The sequence below is a fragment of the Dipodomys ordii genome, unplaced genomic scaffold, assembly GCF_000151885.1.
Source record: "Dipodomys ordii isolate 6190 unplaced genomic scaffold, Dord_2.0 Scaffold120, whole genome shotgun sequence".
NCBI classification, from domain to species: Eukaryota; Metazoa; Chordata; class Mammalia; order Rodentia; family Heteromyidae; genus Dipodomys; species Dipodomys ordii.
In genome coordinates this window covers 334190-359262 of record NW_012267336.1, presented here as the reverse complement: position 1 = coordinate 359262, position 25073 = coordinate 334190, and the positions used below count along the sequence as shown (strand labels likewise).

At 43.3% G+C, this 25073-nt stretch overlaps 1 protein-coding gene across 1 annotated transcript in view; it reads right to left on the bottom strand.

Annotated features, from left to right (window-relative positions):
• The window catches only part of Kif6 (kinesin family member 6), a 240101-nt gene extending 215396 nt beyond the window's left edge, over positions 1–24705 (bottom strand). The window contains exons 1-3 of the mRNA XM_013029563.1: positions 24640–24705; positions 19562–19671; positions 18512–18586 (exon numbers count right to left, since the gene is read on the bottom strand). Of these exons, the coding sequence (XP_012885017.1) occupies positions 18512–18586; positions 19562–19671; positions 24640–24705 (251 nt within the window). The remainder of the gene's footprint in view (positions 1–18511; positions 18587–19561; positions 19672–24639) is intronic.
• Between the last annotated feature and the right edge of the window lie 368 nt (positions 24706–25073).

Sequence of the window (25073 nt, the reverse complement as noted above, 5' to 3'; positions counted from 1 at the left end):
CTCACGGTCTCTCCTGCCCGGGCTGGCTTTGAACCGAGATCCTCAGATCTCAGCCTCCTGAGTAGCTAGGATTACAGGCGTGAGCCACCAGTGCCCAGCTGCTTCAAGTTTTTTTTATACATAAACACACACACAAAAAAGAAGAAAGAGAACACAAAATTTCCAAATAAGCAGTGGAGAAAATAAAAAAAAATCCGTTAGCAGAAAAGATAGTAGGAAAGGAACGAAGAAGCGGAAGAAAGGATAAGAAAACGCAGAGTACATCAAATACAAATAGAGCAGTCCTAAACACTGGCATCCACTCAACCACAACTGGAAGAGTACATCAAATACAAATAGAGCAGTCCTAAACACTGGCATCCACTCGACCACAACTGGAATTTCTTTTAAAAAAAGTAAAAACTATCCATGTCACTTATAAAGAGGCACAACTAAGTCCTAATATGAAAAGTCAGAAAGTAGAAAATATTTTTCTATATCCCACAGAGTCTAAGTAGCTCCACACTTCCTGTGACTGCATTGATGTGTTTGACCACTGGATTCTGACCCAGCCCTTTGTGTGCTCTTATATAATATTCTGTGCTGGGGGCTTTAGATATGGGCTTTAGGGAAGAAATAACAGATGTCCATCTTTTGAAGAAAAAAAAAAGGAGTTTAAGATACAAAGAGCCGTTAGAGATAAAATGATTCCCTTTATGGGAATCAAAGGAATAGTTCTCAGTAAGAGGAAATAATTCTAAGCTAATAACATAACCTCCAAATATGTAAAGTACAAACCATTTTAAATAGAAATAAGTGCATCTCTGGAGGTTTGAGTGGATCTTCTTTGGTTCTTGGTAAGTCAAATGGAAAATAATTCACAAAGATACAACACACTTTGACCATAAAGTCAACAAGCTAAAGCCAGAGGACAAAAATATATGGAATCCTGCAGGGAGGGAGTTAATTAGCTATTAAAGGACTTTTTTTTAACCATTTCAAAAATGGACCCTAAAACTCGAGTTTTCAGATGAAGAGCATGGTCGGATGTCTTCTAAGATCCCAACCAAACTCGGAGACTGTCTGGTTTCAGTGAATATTTCACTGAAAAGACTTAAAATCTGGGCTGGGTTCATTTTTTCTTTTCTTTGTTTAAATTGGGTAAAACTCTAAGATGAGTTTATAGCTTGAGGTACAAACCTCATCGTCCCCACTATGTTCCACTTTGAGTTTGGTGTGGGATGGGATTATCCAGCGAAACCCAAAGAAAACTTCATGGGTGTAGTCCAAAGAGAACCAAATCAAACGAACCAACAAGTTCACACAAATTCTCATGAGCCAAAACCACTGAATTTCACTCAGGAACGAAGACCTATATTAGACCCTCACATCGACTGGAGCCAAACTTTCCTAAACCTCAGACATGTCAAGACACTGTTAAATTTGAAAGATGAGCAAAGGCTAGATTTTTTAAAAAAAAATTAGCTTCAAACCACTCAAGTTTCTATAGCATCCTGGAGTCCTTACAATAGAGCATTTTGGAGTCTACTGTGGAATAAAATTATTGAAGAAATAAATAAATCGCTCAAAGTCCCTGTAACCCTCTTCTAGGCAGTAACATTTCTTCCCAGACATGCCTTGTGGGAGGGGGAGAGGCTCTGCGTTCTGATGTCCAACAAACAAAATGACAGCCACGTTCTAAAAGGAAAAACAAATAGCAAAGCATGTGCGAAAATAATATAATGGGCTAGACTTTACAGCTTACATCTTTATGAAGACAGACTGGGCCCAAACATTAGTTTTCATATACAATTACAGCTCTGCTGCTATAAAATCTGATAAGAACAAAACTGAGCCACCATTTAATTGCTCTGTCCAGTCCCTACTTGTGTGGAAAGCAATGCTGTATGCGCTGATGGAAAAGTTTACATCTGGAAGTTTATGGTGTCTTGGTGTTCCTTTCTGGAGGGTCCTGTTTATCTTATATCATTTTTAAGGGAAGCATTAGGGAGGTGTGACTGTGACTGTCTGGAGTGGGGTACTCAGCAAGGGCGTGGGAGAGGTAGAACAAGGAGGTCAGGAGAAGCGTTAAGGACAAAGGAATCTGTCCAATGAACTTTTAGATCCTTTGGCCTTTTCTCAAACTCCTTAGGGATTTGGCAGATGACAGTCCATCTCCCTGGAAACACCATCCAGAAGACTAGCTGATGTTGTTTGAATTTGAGAGCTCACATGAGAGAAGTTCTTTCCTGGAATGAAAACTGTTAATAACCTTCATGATATAACTTGTCAATTCTGCCATCTCAAATAAAGCAAAACCAGTTAGCTCTTCATTCTCCCAGCCAACTTTCAGCTTTTTTAGACATGACACCTTAATACTTGTCCATAATTCTTGCTGTCCCTGTCACAGGGCTGGCTTGAAAGGATACATGCTGACTGGTTTAGATTGGGTTTCAGACAACGTAAAGCTTAGGGAGATAACTATAATGACCCCAAATCTAGGGAACCATGGAATAGTGGAGAAAGAAAATGAGTCCATCACTTTATAGACAGATTGTTTATTACTGGAGAAGACAGAATTGGCTTATTGTTGGAGATCTCAATCTAAGAAGTGAAAGCGAAAGAATGTAATATGCTAGGGAAGGGCCAAGCACACGCCCCACACTACTCTGACAGCCTGATGAATAGTAGACATACAGAAGGACAGGGTAGTAGGGAAAGATGCTTAGCATCATAGATGAAGGTACCAGTTCATAAAGATACACCGAAAGCCTCTTTAGTCCCAGGCACCAGTACATTAGGTAAAATGGGGAGTAGGAAGGGAAAAGGAGATTATAGCTATAGAAGGCCAAAGTGAAGAAAATACAACCCTGTCCTTAGGATTCCAGTGTGCAAGACAGGGACAGACAAACACAATTACAACTCCACAAGGGCCACCACATATGAAGTATTATAGCAATGAGGCAGAGGGTAAAGATACTTCTAGATTTCTCTCTGAGAGGGCCAGGAGAAGCTCTTGATAAATGACTTTTACAAGTAACCCAAGACCTGTCCACACTATAACATTGGAAGCATTAGAAAACAAAACCTGATGGTCCAATTTGAACACAACTGGTGCTAAAATGAAAGATGGGTTTTCATAATACAACAAAATGTTTCCACTAGAGAATAGCCAATTAAAAGCAAAAACAAAAATGCTTCCTGGCTCTGATTATAACAAATTGTCAGCAACAAATATTTCACAATAGAAACGGTTCTGTTTTGTTTTGCTTTGGCCCCTGTTCATGTATGTTTCCACATGTAAAAACAAACCCTGGTGATGGACCTGTTTATGTTACAAAAGAGTAGGGGAGATCATAGATGTTTTTATTGGCATATCTTAGCTGTACAAAATGATAGGTTTCATTGTGACATTTTCATATACACATATAACGTAGTTTGATTATAATAATTTGAGAATCTTTCCTTTTCACCAAATGGTAATTGCCTTTTAATTTTTTCCCCCTTTTTCAACTAGCTCTTCTTCCAATACTCAAACCATTCGGCCACAAACAAACAGAAAATCGAAAGCCAGCATTTCCAATAAAATACCAGGAAGCTAGAGAAGGGAGGCAGGAGGCTCCACAGACCCATAGCCTGAGCTCTTCCCTTCTTCGTTGCAGAGAAATGGACAACTGGCTGTTCCATCCTCGGGTTCTGTGAACTGCAAATGCCATTTCTGGCATTGTGACCAATTCTCCTATCACAAAGCCAGCAGCCATATCCCATGGAAGTCACTAACGTAGGATTTTAAATGTGCTGTGGCATTATGTGCACACTCAAGAGAAAGAACATCCCAAGGAAATGGTGGATTTCAGAAGACAAGTTTACAAGTGTAAGAGTTTGGAAAATTCATCTTTCCTCTTGCAGAAGAAATAAAAATCCTTTCACGGGGTGAAATACTGGGTTCTGTCAATTCACTCATCCACAGACATTTAGACATGCTTCCTGTGTATGAGGCACTGCCCTAGGAGTGGTAAAGACCCAGCAATAGTAAGAGAGAAAAGGACTCTTTGCTCCTGGGGCTCATATTCCAGTTGAGGAGCTAGACAAGTAGATATGCAAAAGATCAGAGAGGCAGGCTGGTGGTACACACCTATAATCCCCACATTCAGGAGGCTGAGGGAGGAGGACTGCAAAGTCAAGGCTAGGCTGGGCCACATAATAAGATGCTATAATAATAATAACGATGATAATGATGATGATGATAATTAATAATAACAACAACAATAATAATGTCAGCAAGTTTAGAGTGGAGATGAGATGACTGACTTAACCAGATCAGATTACTTTCAAATCACTTTATATTGGGAGGTCAGAGAAGGCTTCTCTGAGGAGGTAAAGCTAAACTGAGATCTGAGCAACAAAGCGGAAACCTACCCAGGGATGAGGAAACAGGCCCAAGAACAATCTGAAAGAACACCGCTGTGGCTGGGGCAAAGGCAAAGAAGTGGGAGGTCCGGGGAGCTAGGAAAAGCTAGATCGCGTAGCAGTTTATAAGCAAGGCAAAGGAACCCGTGTTTTCTTCATTTAAGATCGACAAAGAGCCTTTGTAGCATTTTAAAGAGGGACAGATTGGACTTGATGTGTGCTCTGGAAAAAAAAAAAAACCCAAACTCATTCTGACTGCAGAGTGGTAGATGGTAAGTGACCTGTCACAAACAATCTTTGAAAGACCAATTAGAATGAAAATGGATTTATGCAACACATTTTTATATCGGTCATTAACAATGTACTTATTTGTGTGTTTGACTTGTAATGAAGGGCGAGTACATCCAGTTATTGCCCAAACACAAGTTTCTTTCAAGTAGTTGTGCAGAAGAGTTGCCATTTGCCGAAGCAGTTTATGAATACAGTGCCTCTTGACCAATGTCACCACCTTGAACAGCCCTCCTCCCCCACCCCTTCGCTAATTTGTCTTCACTTTTAGGTTTTGGGTTTTTTTTTTGCCATTTAACAAAGAAATTTATGTATGCAATGCCTCTTGATCTGTGCCATCCCTTCAACATCTTTACCCCGCTTCGACCCACTCAATTCTGTGGTATATACAAGGCATTCTTGCCTGCATTCTATTCCTTTCCACATTCATTCTTCTACCCCTTTTCCCTTTGTCTTCTCTCTCCCTATCTTTCACGTACCCATTTCCTGGTACTTATTCTGTTTTTTTAGAATGAGAGTTGGATTAGAAAGCATCTCATCTCTGTTCTTAAACATCCCTCCCTATTTGGAAGGCAGATGAGTCTTTTGAGAAAAATCTACAGAATAGCTCAAGGTGATATCTTACTCGTAAATCCTCGCCAGGACAATGAAATAAATCATATTATGTAAGGGGATTTAGCTTAATAGATCTAGCTGGATCTCAAAGCACAGAAAATGGTAATTAAAAAAAACTAACACAAGATATTATCTATTGATTTTGTTTTGGCAATCTGCCTTGAAAAGTAGCTGCACCCAGGATTCCCCCCTTTTATTTGAGTAAAGCCTTGAAAAGTACATTCTCTTCATGCAAAATCATTTGAAGACTGGGTGCTAATTACACAAATGACATGGTAAAACAGAAAGCTTTTAATAAGCAGCTTTCTCTGTCAGTCTTACAATGACAGCTTATTTTAGAACGAATCTTGATGTCAACACCAAAGTCAGTAGTGTGGAAAAACTAAAAACGATTTCCTTGTGCTCACAGCTTTGGATTTCTGGTCAAATGCCCTAGTTTGGCAGTTTTCCTCCACACCCTCCCCCCTCTGCTTGCTTGCTTGCGTGTTTGCTTGCTTGCTTGAGTCCACAGTAAGACCAAATGTGAATCCAGACAATAAGAATAAACTGGAAAGAAACTCTGGCCTTCTCCCATAACCTAAATACCCATGGTAGAAAAAAATGGCTGGGAAGCAAATTTGTCAAGAACAGGACTTTCATTACAGAATAATCACCCCAAACTATAAACAACCACTCATTTGACAGTACTATTTTTAACCAGGACACCTGAGTCATAAACATATGTTTTTCTTCTGTTTGCTCCTAAAAGTTAGCTAGTTTACCGGAGGCCAGTATAATTGTAGGCTCTCATCCTAGGATACTTTTGGGGGGGGCGATGAGGAGAGAGTCGTAGGGCTTGAACTCTGAGCCTAGGTGCTGTCCCTGAGATCCTCAGCTCAAGGTGAGTGCTCTACCACTTGAGCCACAGCACCACTTCCGGTTTTCTGGTGATTAATTGGAGATAAGAGTCTCACCAACATTTCTGTCAGGGCTGGCTTTGAACTGTGATCCCCAGATCTCAGCCTCCTGAGTAGCTAGGATTATAGGCGTGAGCCACTGGTGCCCGGCTCTAGGACACTTCAGTGGTCAAAGATCCCGAAGGGACTCTGATGTTATCTTCAGCATTTAGCATTTTTGGAAGTTGCTGTGTTGGGGGGGGGTAAAGCCCACTGCCAAATAAGACATCCGGAGGCAACACGCCATTGTTGCCATGGTACCCGGACAGGCCCAAGAGGAGGGAAGGGTGACAGGTGGCAACACACTGTGCATGGAGGATGCTGGACAACGAATGGTGACTGGTGGATATGGGGACAGGGCACAAGACAGGTCACCCAGTGTCCGCACCAGAAATGAGTGGATGGGACCAAAGGTACATTAAACTAGGTCACTGCGAGATGTGAATACCAAGTTCCAAGGCCTGGACTTGGGGAGTCTAAAGAGTACTTACGGCAAAGAATGATTCTCTAATAGGGCTGAGAGTCATAAGAAAAATGGGAACTTCTTATTCCTTCACATCAAAAGAGTATCATCCTTTCATTGTTTTCTGGGTAATAGAAATAAACAACATCTTTTGAAGTTTGCAGATGAAAGAGCCAGCTGAGGAAGAAGAGCAATTTGGTTGATCAACTGGTGTGTTATCAACGTAATTGCAATATGTCTTTTCAGTGTGAATATTCCCCAAACAATATTGCATTTGCGTTATGACTCTTATCGCTGCACCTGGGGTATAGCAAGGTGGTCAGATCACCAAGTCTGAAGCCAGCCTTTCGGGGCTTGAGTCCTGCTGCATCCCATGTTAGCTGTGTGATCTCTGCAGGCCACTCGGTGTTGCTGTGTTTCCTTCCCTCTTCAAGAATAGTATTTAGCCAGGCGCTGGTGATTCATGCCTGTAATCCTAGCTACTCAGGAGGCTGAGAGCTGAGGAACATGGTTTGAAGTCAGCCCAGACAGGAGTCTATGAGACTCATCTCTAACAAACAACTCAGAAGTGGCACTGTGGCTCACATGGTAGAGTGCTAGCTTTGAGCACTGAGGCTCAGGGACAGACCCCAGGCTCTGAGTTCAAGCCTCAGGACTGGCACAAAAAAGAAAAGGAAAGAAGGAACGAAAGAAGGAAAGAAAGAAAGAAAGAAAGGGAGGAAGGAAGGAAGGAAGGAAGGAAGGAGGGAAGGAAAGAAAGAAAAGGAAGGAAGGAAGGATAGTGTATCTAGTCCAAGGATGGAATTAGTTAAGCACTCCATCAGCAATGGTCCTAGCGGGAGACACATGGTACACAGTACATGAAGGACTTTTCTATAAACACATGACAGCATACTGTGGGACCACACGGGAGAGTGTTCAGTGCTCAGGCTGGCGGCCATGGATCTGCTGCCCAGCAGACCTGAAAGCACAGGGGAAGGAAAGGCTACTGCGATCCAGAAGAGAAATAGCATCGGCTGCCTGGAGAAAGAAACTGACCTTGGGTCTAAAGAGAACGGTGAACCAAGAAGACTTTACAGGAAGAAAGCCACTGTCCCCAGCCCCTGTCGCCTGGTGAGGCTCTTCCGTTGCTGGATCTCTGGAGCTGGCTGAGGGGCCCACCCAGATCAGCCTGCTAGGGAAGAAAGCAGGGGGTGGGGAGTGGAGGGAGGAGATCTACGGGTGCAAAGGAAGTGACCCAGCACCAGCACTTGTGGGCCTGAAACCCTCTGATGACTCCTAGCCTCTAATCTTGCACTAAGTCAATCTACATCAGTGTAACTAATTGCATGACAAGTTGGCACTGATTGTAAAGACAAACTCTGAAGTTCACAACTAATATAAACCAATCTGCATTTTGATAGGTATATACCAAGAACCCCAAGCCTATAGTTTATTCAACTTACTACAGCCCAGGAGAAAAGCAGGACTAAAGGAACCAGTGGTTAGCCTTTCTCAGATTTCCTGAGAAGCTGCTACAGTACTTTGTATCCAAGCCAAAACCATAAAAAGAAGTGTGGTAAGGCACACCACTGAGACATATTCCCTCCACCCCAAGCCATGGCCTTCTAGAACGAGACCAATGGGGCATCTGGAGGAGGAAGAGCAGGATACAGTCTGGCTTTCTATTAACTGTAAACAAAATACTATGTAATTCCAATATATATTTACTATAGAAAAGTACTTAAAAATAGCCGTCTAGAACTTAGAAGAAATAAAACGTGAGAAGTATGAAAGTACATTAAATGGATTTTTCCCCTTGTAGGTACCGGGTTTGAACACAGGACCCTGCACTTGATAGGCAGGTGTTCTAGCAATTGAATCATACTCTCAGCACTTTTTGCATTGGGCATTTTTTTTTTTTGTCAGTTGAGGGGCTTGAACTCTGGGCCTGGGCGCTCTCCCTGATGTCTTCAGCTCAAGGCAAGTGCTCTACCAATTGAGCCACAGCGCCACTTCCAGTTTTCTGGTGGTTTATTGTAGATAAGAGTCTCACAGACTTTCCTACCTGGGCTGGCTTTGAACCGTGATCATCAGATCTCCGCCTCCTGAGTAGCTAGGATTACAGGTGTAAGCCAATAGCACCTGGCCTGCATTAGGTATTTCTGAATAAGGTCTAACCTTTATGCCCTGGACCTTGATCCTTCTATTTATATTTCCCCAATAGTAGATATAACAGGCACATATCACAAATGTTTTACAAACTTTTTTTTTTTTTTTTTTGCCTAGGCTGGTTGCAAACTACAGTCCTCTTACCGGAAACCATCTGAGTAGCTAGGATTACAGGGGTGAGCAACCATGCCCAGCTTAAGCTGATTTCTAGATGGAAAATCAGGAATTAACAAACATCAGGTCATGATATGCTACCATCAGTTCAGTAATAATCCACACTTCAGTATACATTTGTTCACAAAACCAAACATAACACGAAGTACCATATTCAATTTTGTTAATAAACTGAACTTTAATTAGTTACTTCAAAGTACAAGGAAGCGTGTAACATTTGTTAAGTGGGAAAAAATGAAAACATTCCTTCATATTGGTATAATTATAATGTGATTAATTTTTATTAGGGTAAATTTCACAATGCGATGTTTACGAATATAGTGATGAAGAACTAGGTTAATGCTTCTTTGTAATCTACATGTTCACTGATTGCATGGTTTAAAAGCTCTCTAAGGGCATGCCGAGATCCAGAGCATCACATAGGGGCTAATCTGGAAATCTGGAAGGTCTGGTGGGGGGGCTGGGGCTTGAAGATGATAGGAAATCACTGAAGACCACTCGGAGAAGAAGAAAGGAGAAAGATTGGTATGATGATGTAGAATGATCAGCAGGCAGTGGGGAAAAAAATGACCTGGGAGGAGAGGGCCTAGCTGGAAGCAAGAGGGAAAAGCAGTGGACAGGGAACAGGAAGAGGAAGAGAAGGAGGAAGGGAGGGGAAAAGGCGCCTTGAGGGAAGAATGAACAGCCCCATGTCACTGACTGGACCCAGGGGTGAGGCTGCAAAGCAACCTCAGAATGTCAAGCACAAGGCCTGCCGCACCATTACCAGGAGAGGTAGGGATGATGGGTGGGTGGGCAGATAGGCGGGCTGGGGGCTGCACGTGGGCTGAGGAACGAGGGGAGAGTACACAGGGGAAACCCAGCTGCGGAAGGGAGATGTGTGCTGTGTTCAACCCACCCGTGGAAATGTGAACTGTGGCGAGGAAACTGCATAGGCAAGATCACCAGGACAGGGCTGAGACTGGGGCTTCCAGAGGAAATACAGGGTGCCCATTCAAACTGGAACCTCAGATAAACAGTGAATCTCATTTTAGTAGAGTATGACCTGTGCAACACTTGTGTTGTATTTATACAAAAAAAAAAATCTGGTCACATTCATCTGAAATTCAAATGTCACTGGGTGTCCTATATTTTCATTTACTCAATCTGGTTGGAGGTGAATGAGGAGAGACATTTCTAAAAGAGAAAACCCTGAACTGAGACAGAAAGCCCCAGTGGTAAAGGCAGGGCAGAGAAAACCTTGGAAGAGGAGGAGAGAAAGAGGCTGAGAGCCAGGATAGCTATGTGCTGAGATGTAGCTCTCTGATAACCTCTGTCAATCTCGTCAGTGTCAAAAATATTCAGTCTGGGCTGAGAACTTTGGTCATGCCTGTAGTCTGGGCTGTGCGGGAAGCCTAGGAGGACAGTAATCTGATGTTGGCCTGGGGCAACAAGCCCCTAGCCGGTTAAGGAAAACAAAAAGACTTGGAGGCATGTTTCAAGCAGAACAACCTGCCTCACAAGTGGCAAGCCCTTGATTTGAACCCCAGCACTACAAACATACTTTAAAATTTACATAAATGAATAATAAAACAAAACAAATATAGTCTTGTACTCTCACGGATTCTTAGAAGAGCTGTAATATAAGACATGAAGGAGAAGACTTATTTTGTTTCTGAGAGAACAGTGTGCGATAATTAATATAATTAAGTTTCACTTTTTAAAATGAGAACAGTGCCTCAGCTAGTTAGGGTAAAAATGAAGTACCCTCTCTGCTTCAACAGGCTAGCAGCCTGTAACCCCTTCTAATGAGAGTGAATCTGCGACAGTAAACCTACTTTCCAGTTTCCATAGAGCCCTGATGAGGGGTATTTACTTATGGAGAAGATTAATTCCCAATACAATTGGCCAGACACTCAGATGGTGAAAATACAGAGACTGGAAAATGAAAATAGACGGTGCTCCTGATAGCGGGAAGACTGAGTTGCAAAAACAGGATCTCAGGATAAATAAATATTCCTCACAAGTGAAGAACGGCTTCAGCTTAAGTCCCCAGTGTTCTGAAACCCTTTTATAGCTCTAAAATACGCTGCACAGACATGAACTGCACTATTTAATTAGCATGCCTAATGGGGATCCTCTAGAATGGGACTTTCATTTATTAAAATAGATGGGAGCACAGGAGTGCTCGCAGTTAGACAATCTGAAGAATCAAGAATCTAATCTGCCTGTTGCCCAGCAGGGGAAAGCCCCTGGCCATTATGTGGATCCTTTTGGCTTGCACGGAAGGAGACTGCACAAGTATCTAATGGTTTTAGAATGCCTCCATTCCATACATATTGGCTGATGTTTGTGTGGACTGGCCCTGTTACGGGTATTCAAAATCACCGGTGAACAGAGCCAAAAAAAGATGCCTCTCGTAGTCAAACTCTCAGGAAGTGCTGGGGCTGATGGGAAAATAGAAAGAGGGGAGTCAGGGCTGGAGGTGGTAAGGGGAAGGAGACCTTGCAGTGGCTTCTTCTGGAAAGCTGACATCTGAGAAGACTACAAGGTATGAGGGCATTCCAGGCAGAGAAAATATTCAGGGCAAACACCTTAAAGATGGAAGGTTTTGGAATATTAAAATCATAGTAGAGAACTAGGCACCAGTAGCTCATGACTATAACCCTTGCCTCTTGGGAGGCTGAGACCTGAGGATCGCAGTTCAAAGCTAGCCTTGGCAGGAAAATCTATGAAACTCTCATCTTGAAAAAATCTACTATAGCTGGGCGCCGGTGGCTCATGCCTGTAATCCTAGCTATTCAGGAGGCTGAGACCTGAGGATCGCGGTTCAAAGCCAGCCCGGTCAGGAAAGTCTGTGAGACTCTTATCTCCAATAAACCACCAGAAAACTGGAAGTGGTGCTGTGGCTCAAATGGTAGAGTGCTAGCCTTGAGCTGAAGAGCTGAGGGACAGTGCTCAGGCCCAGAGTTCAAGCCCTACTACCGACAAAACAACAAGAACAACAAAAAACCTACTAAAAAAAAGCTGAAAGTACAGCTGTAGCTTAAGTGGTAGAGCACTAGCCTTGAGCAAAAGAAGCTCAGGGACAGCGCCCAGGCCTTGGGTTCAAGCCCCAGGATCGACACACACACATGTACATATGTACTTGGACACACACACACACACACACACACACACACACACACACAATCTGGAGCAGAGAAAGTAAAGGAGGGAATGTGGCGGTAGGAAGCCAGAGGATAATATTGATATTTGCGAAATTTGACATAATAATTATGCTATTGGCAGGGGAGAAACATTGTGGAAGACTAGGCAGGGCTGTATAGGCTATTGGGTGGTCTGATGCACTAAGAAAATCTGGGGTCCCTGAGACAAAAAGCAGGGGGGGAAACATTACTAAATGCACTTGGAAAAAAAGCTTTTTCCCTTAAAAATATTTTACGACTGCATTTACAAAGATCACTTATAGTTAAAAGGATCATATGGATGCATGAGTAATAACAAACATCCATATTATAAATATATATGCTGGCATTATCATTCTACATAATGTAAAAATACTACTACTTGATGAATGCATTTTGAGTGATCATATCATTTCCTTGGCTTACTTTTCAGCATATTTGTTATTGACATCAGCACTTATATCTGCAACAACTTTATTTTCAGTGGATATAACTGAAACCAGAGCCTGTCGTGCTTGGCACATCATAAATCACTTAGATCATTTTTAATTTTGAGAAGGGTCTTCCTGCCTGTGCAACTGTTACTGGAGCTGTGGGGAGGATTTTATATGCTGTGACAACACTGAGATAAACTTCAGATACATTATTGCAAAGTATTGATTTTATTATCTCTTAGCTGGTGATTCTGGTGAACTAATTTCTTTTTGGAAGGAGCTGGCTTTTGATCTGGGTGAGGTGGGCAACACAGAAGCATTCTGAGGCTGCACTAGTTCTACATTTCCCAAGGGAGAACCAGCTCCATAAACTCATCCGACTCACGCATTAAACTTGATTTACATCACTATCATCGTGCTTTGGGGAATTCAATACAAATTCAAAAGTATGGTGCCGGTCTTTACTCAGGCCAAGCTTTTGTCACAAAGTAGATGGTGTCTACAAGTGTGACCCTGGTGCCATTAGCTGCACTGAGTGTAATGAATTACAACTGAGAGATGGAAGGAGCTGGCTGTGATGTGAAGGCGGGTGAAACCGTCATGGATTCCAGTTCTCTGCACCTCCTAGGACCTTCTCCTGGTTTATCCTTGGGTCTTCGTCGCGGCTCACTCGAAACTGTCATCCCCTTTGTCCCACAGTGAGATCCCCAGACTCTCTTCCGCTCTCTGGTGCCCTCTCAGCTTCTGCTTCTGTCTGCTTTGCTCTGATTTCCCCTCCTAGACACTGCCGAGAGTAAGGGTCTGACGGCTCCAGTTCACTCCTGCTTAGTCACGGCTCCCAGTCCTATGCCCATCCCCTAAGCGGCTGCAGGAAATCTCTACCATGCTGCTCTGAACACATCCCTTCTTCTGACCCCAAAGTCACAGGGCCATGATGTAACTCCACTGGAACTGTGGGCAGGGTACACAGACGCTGAGATGACGGCAGATACAATGATGTATTGGACTGTTGACCAAAAGGTCTTCTCACAGCAAAATCGCTTTCATCTCCTTATATCATCGTGCCCGAAATTCTATCAACCTTGGATTTCTTTTCCTAAACGAGAATTGTGTGTGTGTGTGTGTGTGTCCTGGAGTTTAAACTTAGGTGCTATCACTGAGCTTTTTTGCTCAAGGCCAGTGCTCTACTACTTGCACCACAGTTCCACTTCTGGCTTTTTGGTGGTTAATTGGAGATGAGAGTCTCACGGACTTTCCTGCCTAGGCTGGCTTCAAACCACAATCCTCAGACTACTGACTATCCAGGATTACAGGTGTGAGCCTGTAATCAAATTCCTCTGAGAAAGCTAAAACTTGCTTGTAGTGCTAGATATACATTTAGATCCAGTAAATATTAGCTGGATGAAAGATAATAAAGTTCAGTCCATATAATCTACTTTCTTCTGAGAGAAGTTATCCTAAAGACAGTGTAGAGACACGAGAAAGAAATGTTATTGGGAGCACATGGAAATCTCATAGTGTGGGTGAGCGGAGAGACATCCCGACCCAGGAAGAACAAGCCTGGGAGGGAGGAGGTAAAAGAGAATGTCACCTTTCTCATCTCTAATTTGTGTTACTTATGAAGAAGTATGCTAAAAATTCCGAACACATGGCTAAACACAAGGGTAGAGCCCCAAGTCAGAGAATAACAGAAATTCTACTACAAAAGCTTGGCTCCAGCCAGGAGCCTGTGGCTCATACCTACAATCCTAGCTACTCAGGAAGCTGAGATCTGGGGATTGTGGTTCAAAGCCAGCCCAGGCAGGAAAGCTTAGGAGACTCTTATCGCCAAATAACCACCAAAAAGCCAGAAGTGGAGCTGTAGCTCAAGTGGTAAAGCACCAGCCTGATCGTAAGAGGGAAAGGACAGAACCCAGGCCCTGATTCAAGATCCAGTACTGGCATCAAAAAAAAAAAAAAAAAGTTAACGGGCAAAATGAGACAAAGTAATGTGAATTTCAAACACCTGAGAAGATTTTTATGTCAGTCTGTAGTTTACTGTCAGGATATTCTTCCAACCCAATCTCACAACAAAGATGCAGACACAATGAACACTGGTTTGTTTTGTTTCTCTTGGACCTTGTTTACTGGGCTTTGTGAGGGCACTTTCTGAGGAGCTAGGAACTTCCCAGGCCACAGCTGGAAGCATGTGGGTGCATTGTAGCCCAAGTGGGCAGAGCCTGCCATAGCTACTCAGCACTCTCTGTTCCCAGTCGCCCCAAGGGATTCTTTGTTTCTGCCCCTTCTGTAGAGATACTCACTGCAGTTAGACTCATAGCAAAGGATCAGCAGTGGACAATCACATAAACCACAGCAATACATTAAAGTGACACTATACATACTTGATTAACATTAATATCAACAGTTTCATTGTTAAATTAAACATCAGGATTCAAATCTATGTAACACAATTTAAAGTGTGTGAGATGTACATGTGTTAACCAGCATTACTTTTATTTTTTCTGTGTGGGTGGATTTTCTACAATGAATACTAATGTTTTGATGATGGTAAAGTTAATGCCATTAAAGAAATGCAAAGAAAAGCAAGAGTCAATTAACATAAGGTTACAGTGGTTGCAGGGTTGTTTGTCCTATAGAAGAATGACTATCACTGAGTAAAAATAGAATTGTCTTTGGTATGTGCTGGTGAATCTAATTACTACAGGCCAGGCACAAATGAAAGCCAAGATTCACTGTGAGACACCGTTACTGAGATTTGCTTACTCGTTTTCAAAAGGCAAATCAATCAGGATCAACAGTCTTCCCCAAAATGACTCTGGATTGACTTCCATCGACTTCACTTTTGCCTCCTGGAGCCCTGTTCAGTGCAAATCCTACTCTCAGAAGTGAATCTCACAGGCCTCCATTTCTTACTGTGGATTGTGGATGCTTTTCCCCCTTGGGTACAGACAAGCAGGTGGAACAGTGGAAATGTGGGTAAGAGAGCCACACAAAGACTCCTGCCTGAGGGGCTGCTCTGAGCCACAGCCAATAAAGACATTGAATGATGAATTCAGAAGTTCTCCTTCTCTGATATCTTAAAACATCAATGTAGCAGAGAGCTGTTGGCTCATGCCTGTAATCCTAGATACTCATGAGGCTGAGATCTTAGGACTGTGGTTCAAAGCCAACCCAGGCAGGAAAATCTTTGAGGCTCTTATTTCCAGAGAATCATCAGAAAACTGGAAGTGGAGCTGTGGCTCAAGTGGTAGAGTGCTAGCCTGGAGCTAAAAGAGCTCAGGGACAGTGCCTAGACCTGAGTTCAAGCCACATGACCAAACACACACACACACACACACACACACACACACACACACACACACACCAATGTAACAAACACAATAGCTAACAACAACTAAATCAATACACACATTTAGTCAGTTTTAAGCCACAACTGTAAATTCTTGTTCTTATAAACACTGCGATAATATGGATACTAACACATACGAAGATACCATCTCATCAAACTTTATACCTTTCTTACTCTTTTTTTCCACTTTTTAAAATTAGCACAAATGAGTGGCACACAGTTCTCTTTGTGGGTAGGCACCGCAGGAGGAGGCTAGGCAAAATTTTGGAGAGGGCATCAGGGATGGAGGTGAATACGCTCAAAGTATTTAATACATACTGCATGAAAACAGAGCGATGAAACCTGTTCTGAAATTGAAATTGTTCTGAGAAGGGGAGGGGAGGGGAGGGAGGACCACAGAGGACGTGGGTTTGGGTGGGCATCTGCTCATACTTCTCCTGGGCTCCTGTTTATTCCTTCAGGTGAGGCTTTGAGGGGTCAGGATACTAACCGTTCGTCAGCCAGTGAGGGACAGGGGTGGGAAGTTCCCTATCTTTTCTTGGTCTCTGGGGAACACCTCTGGGCCTGCTCCTATATCAGCATCTGCCTGTATCTTAGGATGGTGACCGAGTTGCTTGCAGTGGTAACTGGCTCTTTAAAGCAGCTAGCAGTGGCTTCCTTTTCTCATTTCCACACTCCTCCTCCTGGCTCACTGCCAATGTTCTGCTTTCCTGAAATCCTGGGCCCAGAACCTGATGTGGATCGTCTTGCTAAGGAGTGGGAGCTCATCTCTAACCTGCCAGTCAGAGTCTCTTATGGTCTTAGGGAAACCCTCAGGAACTGTGATCCATGCTCTGTTTTTTGGTCTACCCTGGTCCAGCAATCCTCATCATACACTGGTCTGAGAACTCACAGTGTCCACATTCAACTTCATACAACTCTCAGGCTTTTGCTTTCTCTAGGTATTGTGGCAACTGAACTATCAAAGTAACTTCTCTGGGTAGAAACAACCCTGAAGACTTGTGAGGGAAGAGAATCCCAGGCCCAGGGCACAGGGAGAATGAATGGTTACTGTATACAACCAAAGCTAAACAGACTAGCGAAGGAATGACTATGAGGCCGTGGGAACAAGGCGTGTGTGTGTGTGTGTGTGTGTGTGTGTGTGTGTGTGTGTGTGTGTGTGTGTGTGTGTGATCTAGAAGCTAAATGCAGAAAGGGTTTCAGGGAGGACGGGATGATCAAGTGTGTGGAGACAGGAGTGTGAGAAAGGTAGTAGAAGGTAGGGCTTTGACAAAAGCAATTCCAGTGACGCACTGGGGCCCAGAACCTGCGACCAACAGGAAGGAACTGTAATAGTAGATAGTTCATTGTTTCCCATCCACTTGCTGGATGGGGGAGTGGCTGGAGGTAGAGGGGGCCAGGATGGGAGAGAAAGTCAGTGGGAAGAGGGGGACCTGGAGGTGCAGAAAATACTCCCGGCTTCCTCCAGGAAGTCTCCCATTAAAATACCAACTAGTTCTATAAACAGTGGCCTACACTCAAGTGATTACTAAAAGGAAGGGAATTCTAGAAACTTTTGAGACCTAAATTCATCCAAAGAAGGCTTATTGGCTGGCGATTAGAACTGAAATAGTTCAAGCCCATTTGACTGGGTTCCACCCAATGAAGGGAGACTATTGAAAGAGAAGGGCTCGGTTTGAACGAGATTCATAGCCCAGGAGCCTCAGAGACCAAATGTGGCTTCCAGTAATGCAAGCAAGCAAAGTAACAGTACCCTCGTGAGTGGACTTGAAGATTGGGTTCACTGAGAAGATACAGTTTTCATCCCAATCATAAAGATGGATCTATCTGGGGCTTCTTAGGTGAATAAAAGCAACCAAGTGATTGCAGGATGCAAAACCAACCTTAATACAGACTCCCTTCTCAATATAGACACCCTCCAAAAAGCCAGCATGCTTATCAACAGGCTCTGGTATCCAGTCCCAAGAAGCCTTTGCTGAGATATATGGACATGTTGACATTCTGATTTGTTTGGTGTTCTCATGAGAGTTTGGTGCCAGTAGCAGCCATTCAGAACTGTCTGGAAACAATGAAGCCAAGGACCTAGACAAATGAAGACCTGGCTTTGAAAGAGCCCTGAGGTAGAGCACAGTCAGCCATCATTAGGCCTCCCAGGTGCCAGCCACACTTCATTATCTATCCGTTTATGTGTTTGCCACACAAGGAGTGTGGAAATAATATCTAGAAAATCACATAGGCGTCTGTGGACAATGTGACTAGAACGAGCAGTGTCCCTTTGTCCCTGCAATCCTCTGCTTATGTATCTTTGTACATGAGAGCAATCATGGTGGTGTGGTCTACACGACTGGTTTGTCTTGAGGCTCAGAATCTAAGTCTAAAATAAATGGCGAGATGAACAGAGGCATCTGAATGCTGTCATCGTGACAAGGCCCGGCCCCTCCGAGGAGATGACTCATGTACCGAAACGTATCACCACAATTATTTGAGGCTTGAAGACAAGATGAAAACCCGTAAACCCACTGAACAAAAATCTGGGGGAATCCTACCTTTCAGCGACTGGTCTGGCAATGTGCTCAAACACGATCTCTTGCTTTGCATCCTGATCAAATATCCTTTGAAATCTGCAATGTGGAAACATTTTTATTTAAAAGCTGAGCCTTTTCAGACACTACTGGGTTAATAAATCTTGTTGTTCTCAGGGCTTCATGCATGACCCCGTGTTGACATCAGCGGGCTTACCTAACTTATCACAATGTTTGCCCTGTGTCCCACTACACTGTTGCTGTTGTCCTCCTGTCCACAAATGCTGGGTAAACAGAACCGCTTTGACAAGATCTGCACAATCAATCCCTCTCAAAACCTGCAGCAGCTCTGGACCAAATAATAAACGGTGTGTGTTTAGAGACAGTGTCTGTAATCGGCACCACATTGAAATCTAGACAACTGCATGGGATAGAAACCCAAGAACAGGATGCAAACAGCCAAAGAACTCCTGATGTCTGACCTGCAAGAAGGGGATGCAAGTGTGGATGGCACCGCTGCATTTGACTGCAACACTGTTTCTTTTCCACCACTTAACCACTGAATCCTGGTGTCAACAATTTCATCTGCAGGATTTGTTTTTGTTTTGTTTTCTTGACTGTGACTCAAAAGTAACTAAGTCAATTAAGATCGATCTCTTCTGCAAAGAGAAGTCTTTCTCAGATTGGTGAGGGGTGGGGGCAGAGGAGGTAGTGTGGGGCCCATATCACTCTGCTTGCAGCACCACTGTGACAGGGCACAAGGGCGGTAGCACCCCGAGCTAAGAGCCACACAAACCACTGTCTTACAGCAAGGCAACACGGTACTAGAAAGTATGGCCCCATTGAGACATCACAGTGAGTGAGAGATGAAAATAGAGAGACAGACACCGAGAGAGACAGAAGGAGAGACAGACAGACAGATAGACATGGTTCTGAGTTTTATCTACTGGGTGAGATGCCTGTACTACTTTCTCCCCAGTTGGTTGAGCTAATGACTTCTCAGTGGATAATGGGGCAGGACCAGAATTGGTTCAATAATAAAACCGAAATGGAGAAGGAGAAAGGTAACCTTACTTAAATCTGTAGCTTTCTCGTTTATTATTCACAAATCCATCTGCCAGATCATGTGGTAAGATGATTTCCAAACTGGGTGTTAATTTTTCATCTTCGTCTATGGAATAAATCTGCAAATAAGCAGACAAGAAATGAATACAAATGGGCAAAATTCCAGCCAGAACTCTGGCCACGTTTTTGTGATTTGTATTGCAATGGTCTAAAAGTTATACTTTTAAGATAAAATGTCACCGGGTGCTGGTGGCTCACATCTGTAATCCTAGCTCCTCAGGAGGCTGAGGTCTGAGGATTGTAGTTCAAAGCCAGCCTGGGCAGGAAAGTCCATGAGACTGTTTATCTCTAATCACCATAAGTGGTGATTAGCCCTGAAACTGGAAGTGGCACTGTAGCTCAAAGCTGCAGAGAAAACTAGCCTTGAGAGAAAAAGCTCAGAGAAAGTGCCCAGGCCAAGTACAAGCCCCATGACCGATTGAAAAAAAAGAAAGATGCCAGGTACCAGTGGCTCACGCCTATAATCCTAGCTACTCAAGAGGCTGAGATCTGAGGATCGTGGTTGAAAGCCAGCCTGGACAGGAAAGTCCATGAAACTCTTTTCTCCAATAAACTACCAGAAAAGTGGCACTGTGGCTCAAGTGGTAGAGCACTAGCCTTGAGCTGAAGAGCTGAGGGACAGCGCTCAGGCCCAGAGTTCAAGGCCCACGACCAACCAAATAAGAAAGAAAAAAGGATAAAAATGTCATAAAGTAGTATAATTTGGACATTTTTTCTTAGATTTGCATTTGAGCTTCAACATATATACAGAAGAAGAGTTAAACCTAAAACAAAGCTCAGATACTCTTTGAGTGATCTAAATTTGAGTGATCAAATTTGAACCTTTGAATGTCTCATTGTTATTGAAAAGTAATAGCCCTGAAACCTAAGTATTGCTGCCATATTATGGATCAGAGGTTAACATGTTACTACAACCAATATACATTTCCAAGCATTTGCATAATATTAGCCACAAAGATAAAAGGATGAGGTCTGAGATTTCTGAGAGCTCACAAGAATGTTCAGATTTATGTCTAAAAGCTCAAGTTTTCCAAACATATTTGATGAGAGACATGTGATCTCAAAAGACACATGCAGTGTACATCTTTGATGAGATTTTCCAAGTTTTCATCCTAGCCTAGCCAGTGATTGGCAATTGATGGGAGAGAAATGACTTATCCTCTCTAAGCTGATGTGGAAATGGAGGCTCCTAACCGAACACTCCACAAGTAGAAGCATTCTCTGAATCTCTTCTTGGTTACCAACTTTCGTGTTTAATGCCCAGGAAAATCAAGATTCAAGCTTTAGAGAAATAAATCACGTGGAACAAGGAAATGGGGAGGGTTCGGTGTCTACATGCTGAGCTCCATTTACCAGAATCAAGGCTCCTTATTCATAAAATGAGAAAAACAGAGTTGCCACCCATCAAAGATCTGGAGGGTGGAGGATAGGGGGATAAAATGACGTAATGGAAATGGAAGCATTTTGTAATGCATCATAAAAAAGTTAGTCGTTAGATTTAGAGATTTTTTTTAAAATTTTAAAAAAGACGCCTTGTCTTTCACCAGGAAATAAAATTCTTTCTTACAAGCAATGCTTCCTGTTTAAGACCCATTTAGATGCCTGACTGGGGATGGAGGGAGGGACGGGAGTCATATTCCTAAGCAAATAAAAGCCTACCTAAATCTCTAAAAAGTATGAATAATTTCCTAAACTGATTATTTTTTTATTGAAGCTGCCCATTTAAATTGGGAAACTTCTGTAAAATAAGTTATTTGGAGAAAGTAATGTTGTAAGGTTCAAGGCTTTCTGGCTCAGTTGTCTCAAGAGATATTTAAAAAGTCTGTCCTGCAGGGCACTGAATTAAAAAAGGAATTTAATAGCCAGACAGGTGAGTGAAGGAATGTGTAAGACACAAAACACACAGGGTTTATGCATTAAAAAAAACAACAACCAAAAAAACTGTAACAGGGTAGACTACCTTGTTCTTCACATACCTGAAGTAACCATTCTTGGGGGGTATTTAAGCAAAGCCCCTAAGGCTAGACAATTTTGGCCTATAATACATTGGCTTTCTGTCTTTGCTCATAAAAATAGTTATCATTTAAGATAGGATAGGTGATAGGTTCTTTTTTGTTTGTTTTGTTTTGTTTTTAGGGGAGAAGACAGAAGAAATGCAAAGGTGAATATAAAAATGTTTCTGAAAAAGTATAAATAAAACACAAAACAAGGCCATGGTTAAAAATTACCAGTTATTTATATAGCCAGGTGCCAGTAGCTCACGCCTGTAATCCTAGCTACTCAGGAGGCTGAGATCTGAGGATTGCAGTTCAAAGCCAGCCTGGGGAAGAAAAGTCCCTGTAAGATTCTTATCTTCAGTTAACCACTTAAACATGGGAAGTGACAGCTGTGGCTCAAAGTGCTGGCCTTGAGCAAAAGAGCTCAGGGACAGAGCCCAGGCCCTGAGTTCGAACCCCACAACTGACAAAAAGATAAAATAAAAAATTACCAGGTATGTTTATGCTATATTTATCTTGTTTGCTAACCAATACGTTGTAATTTAACTTATAATGCCTTAAAATACGATTAATAAAGCCTTGGAATCACTGCTCGCCTAATGGCACCAATCCCATATGCAGGCAGAGAAAAACTATCTAGAGGATATGGGGTTAATATGTGATGTTTCTAAAGGTGATGAGCTATACTCATTCTGTATTCTTTCCTTCCTGCTCTCTTTCTGGATTGGTGGCATTTCATTATACCCTGGGAAGAATGTAGCATCATGAAAATTCAATTGTAACACCTAAAAAACTTCTTAGAGGATCAAACAACCTACTTGCCAGACTCCCCTAAGAAATAGAAAGAGGTACATTAAAATATCTAGTACTTCTGGGAAAGAAAAGGTTCAGTATTAAATCTAAGACTCTCAATCAACTTGCCAATCCTGCCCCTCCTCTCTTCCTCCTTTTCCACAGTGGGGCATGATTCTAGGAGGAGATAAAAATGGAAATATGTCTATGGATCTTTTCTATACTATTTTATTTTTTGTGACACTATGGGGGCTTAAACTCAGGGCCATATGCTCTCACTTGGCTTTTTCACTCAAGGCTGGCACTCTACCACTTGAGCCACACCTGATTTTTGCTGGTTAACTGGAAATGAGTTTCATCAACTTTCCTGCCAGACTAGCTTCAAACCAGGCTCCTCAGATCTCAGCCCCTGAGTAGCTAGGATTACAAGCATGAGCCATTTTGCCTAGCCAATGCTATTTTATATGGAACAAAACAAAACCTTTTTTTATTTTTTGCATGTTCTAAATGTTTTCTATGAGGAAAAAAAGGGCTGGTGTTAAAGATGATATAGACATATTTTCATTGTTTTATTACATAAATGGTATGATACAAATGCTATCATGTTACACATATACACAATAAAGATATAGTAGAGAGATGGAATATTATGGACACACTGTAGGCATTCTAAATAGAAAGCAAATTGTGCTTGCCTTAATTCTCACTTTGGAAGTCAGAAAAACATACTCTTTTTTTTGTCGATTGTGGGGCTTGAACTCTGGGCTTGGGCACTGTCTCTTCAGCTCAATGCAAGCGCTCTACCACTTGAGCCACAGCACCACTTCTGGTTTTCTAGTGGTTTATTGGAGATAAGAGTCTCACATTCTTTCCTGTCCGGGCTGGCCTTGAACCGTGATCCTCAGATCTCAGCCTCCTGAGTAGCTAGGATTACAGGCATGAGCCACGGGCACCTGGCTTTCGTTTTGCCTGAAGAGGGAATAGCTTTGGCTTAAAAACAAAACAACAACCACCAAAAAAAAAAAATACCTTAAACTTACAGTTCTGCTGCTCCAGAGTTGAGTGTCCCAGCCTCATGATTTAACCTGAGACTCAGTTTCTTGACTTTAAAATGAGGAACATGATACCAACCTTGCAGAGTTTTTGTGCAAGTTAAGCACCTGTCCCATGCCAAATTCTCAAGACATGGTCAGAATGACTACGCTGGGTTTTAGATAGAGAAAACAATGTTTTGAAAGATATATGAGCAGACAAATTACCTCTGCTTGGAGCAAAGGCAATACTTTAACTTTCTTCATAATGATCTGAATTTACCTCATCTGAGGACACACCCAGTAAATCTCCATTAGCATTTGTTGAATGATGTGTGGTGAGGATTCCTTGTGTCATACTACAAAAGTATCTCTGACTTTATCTACAATAAGTATATATCAAGATCCACGTTTATGTTGCAAAGTGCTAACACTGTTAGTTAAGAAATTCCTGCCGTTCTATTGCATGTAGAGTACTGAGTTAGGTGTATGTCCTGTGTATCTGCTTCCGCCTTTTTTTAAAAATCATTTCAGACCCTTATAAACATGCATCTCTTGCTCCTACATAGTAGAAAAAAATACATGTGAGTGAACTTGTGCGTGTGAGTGTGGAGATACGTGACAGTTTTCTAGAGAGGTGCAGGACAGTACCTGTGTGTAGTTGAGGAGCAGTCTGCGAGTATGCAAATAGTCGTTCATGCACTACAAACAAGCATGCATATATGAAAGGGTCCTGTGTGTGGCTAAGGCAGTCTGTGAGCGTGCAAACAGACATGCATGCACTACAAATAGGCACGCATGCACTAAGATAGTCTAAGTGTGCAAGCAGACACGCATGCACTACCAACGAGCATGCCTGCACGAGGGTGCCTTGCGTGGCTGAGGCAGTCCGTGAGTGTGCACACACGTGCAGGCCCTACAAACACGCGTGCGTGCGCGGGTGCTTGGGGCGCATAGGCCAGGAGCAGGGGTGGGCTGGTCTGCTCCTCCCGGGCTGCACGAGGTGGGCGTGGCCCGGCGTCAGTGCCCCGCGTCCCCGACGGCGTGCGCGCGTCTGCGTGGCTGCGGGGGCGTCGGGGTCAGCGTGTGCAGGATTCCGGGGCGCCCCTCACCCCGACCCCAGCCCGGAGCCCTCGCGTGCTGACCCGCCCGCTCCCGGGACAGAGGTCCCGCCGCGCCGGACCCCCGCCCCCCAGCTGGCCTGTACCCCTGATTGTTGCTTCCGGGCCGGGGGCTTCACTCGAGCGAAAATCTGGATCGTCTGCTTCACCATCGCGGCCCCGGCTAGGGCTGACCCTTGACCTCTCACGCCTGGGCCGCCCAGACCTCCGACTCCCACTACCTCCGGCCACTTGCAGCCTTAGCAACAGTAACTAGGGACACTACCCAAAAAGCACCGCGGCAACCGGGACCACGCCTCTTCTCCCTAATTGGTCGCCGTCTAGGAGGGGCGGCCCGAGGGCTGAGGGCGGGGTTGGGGCGGAGCCAGGCGGGGAGCACTACGCTTGCGCATTAGCCAGGGTCTGAGTCCTGGATTTAAAGGGACCGTAAGTATCCTTCCCTGCCAGCTTATTTAATGGCACATTACTTTTTCCTTGACTTCACCTCTATTCTGCCCTTTATTGTGCGTTCATTGAAGAC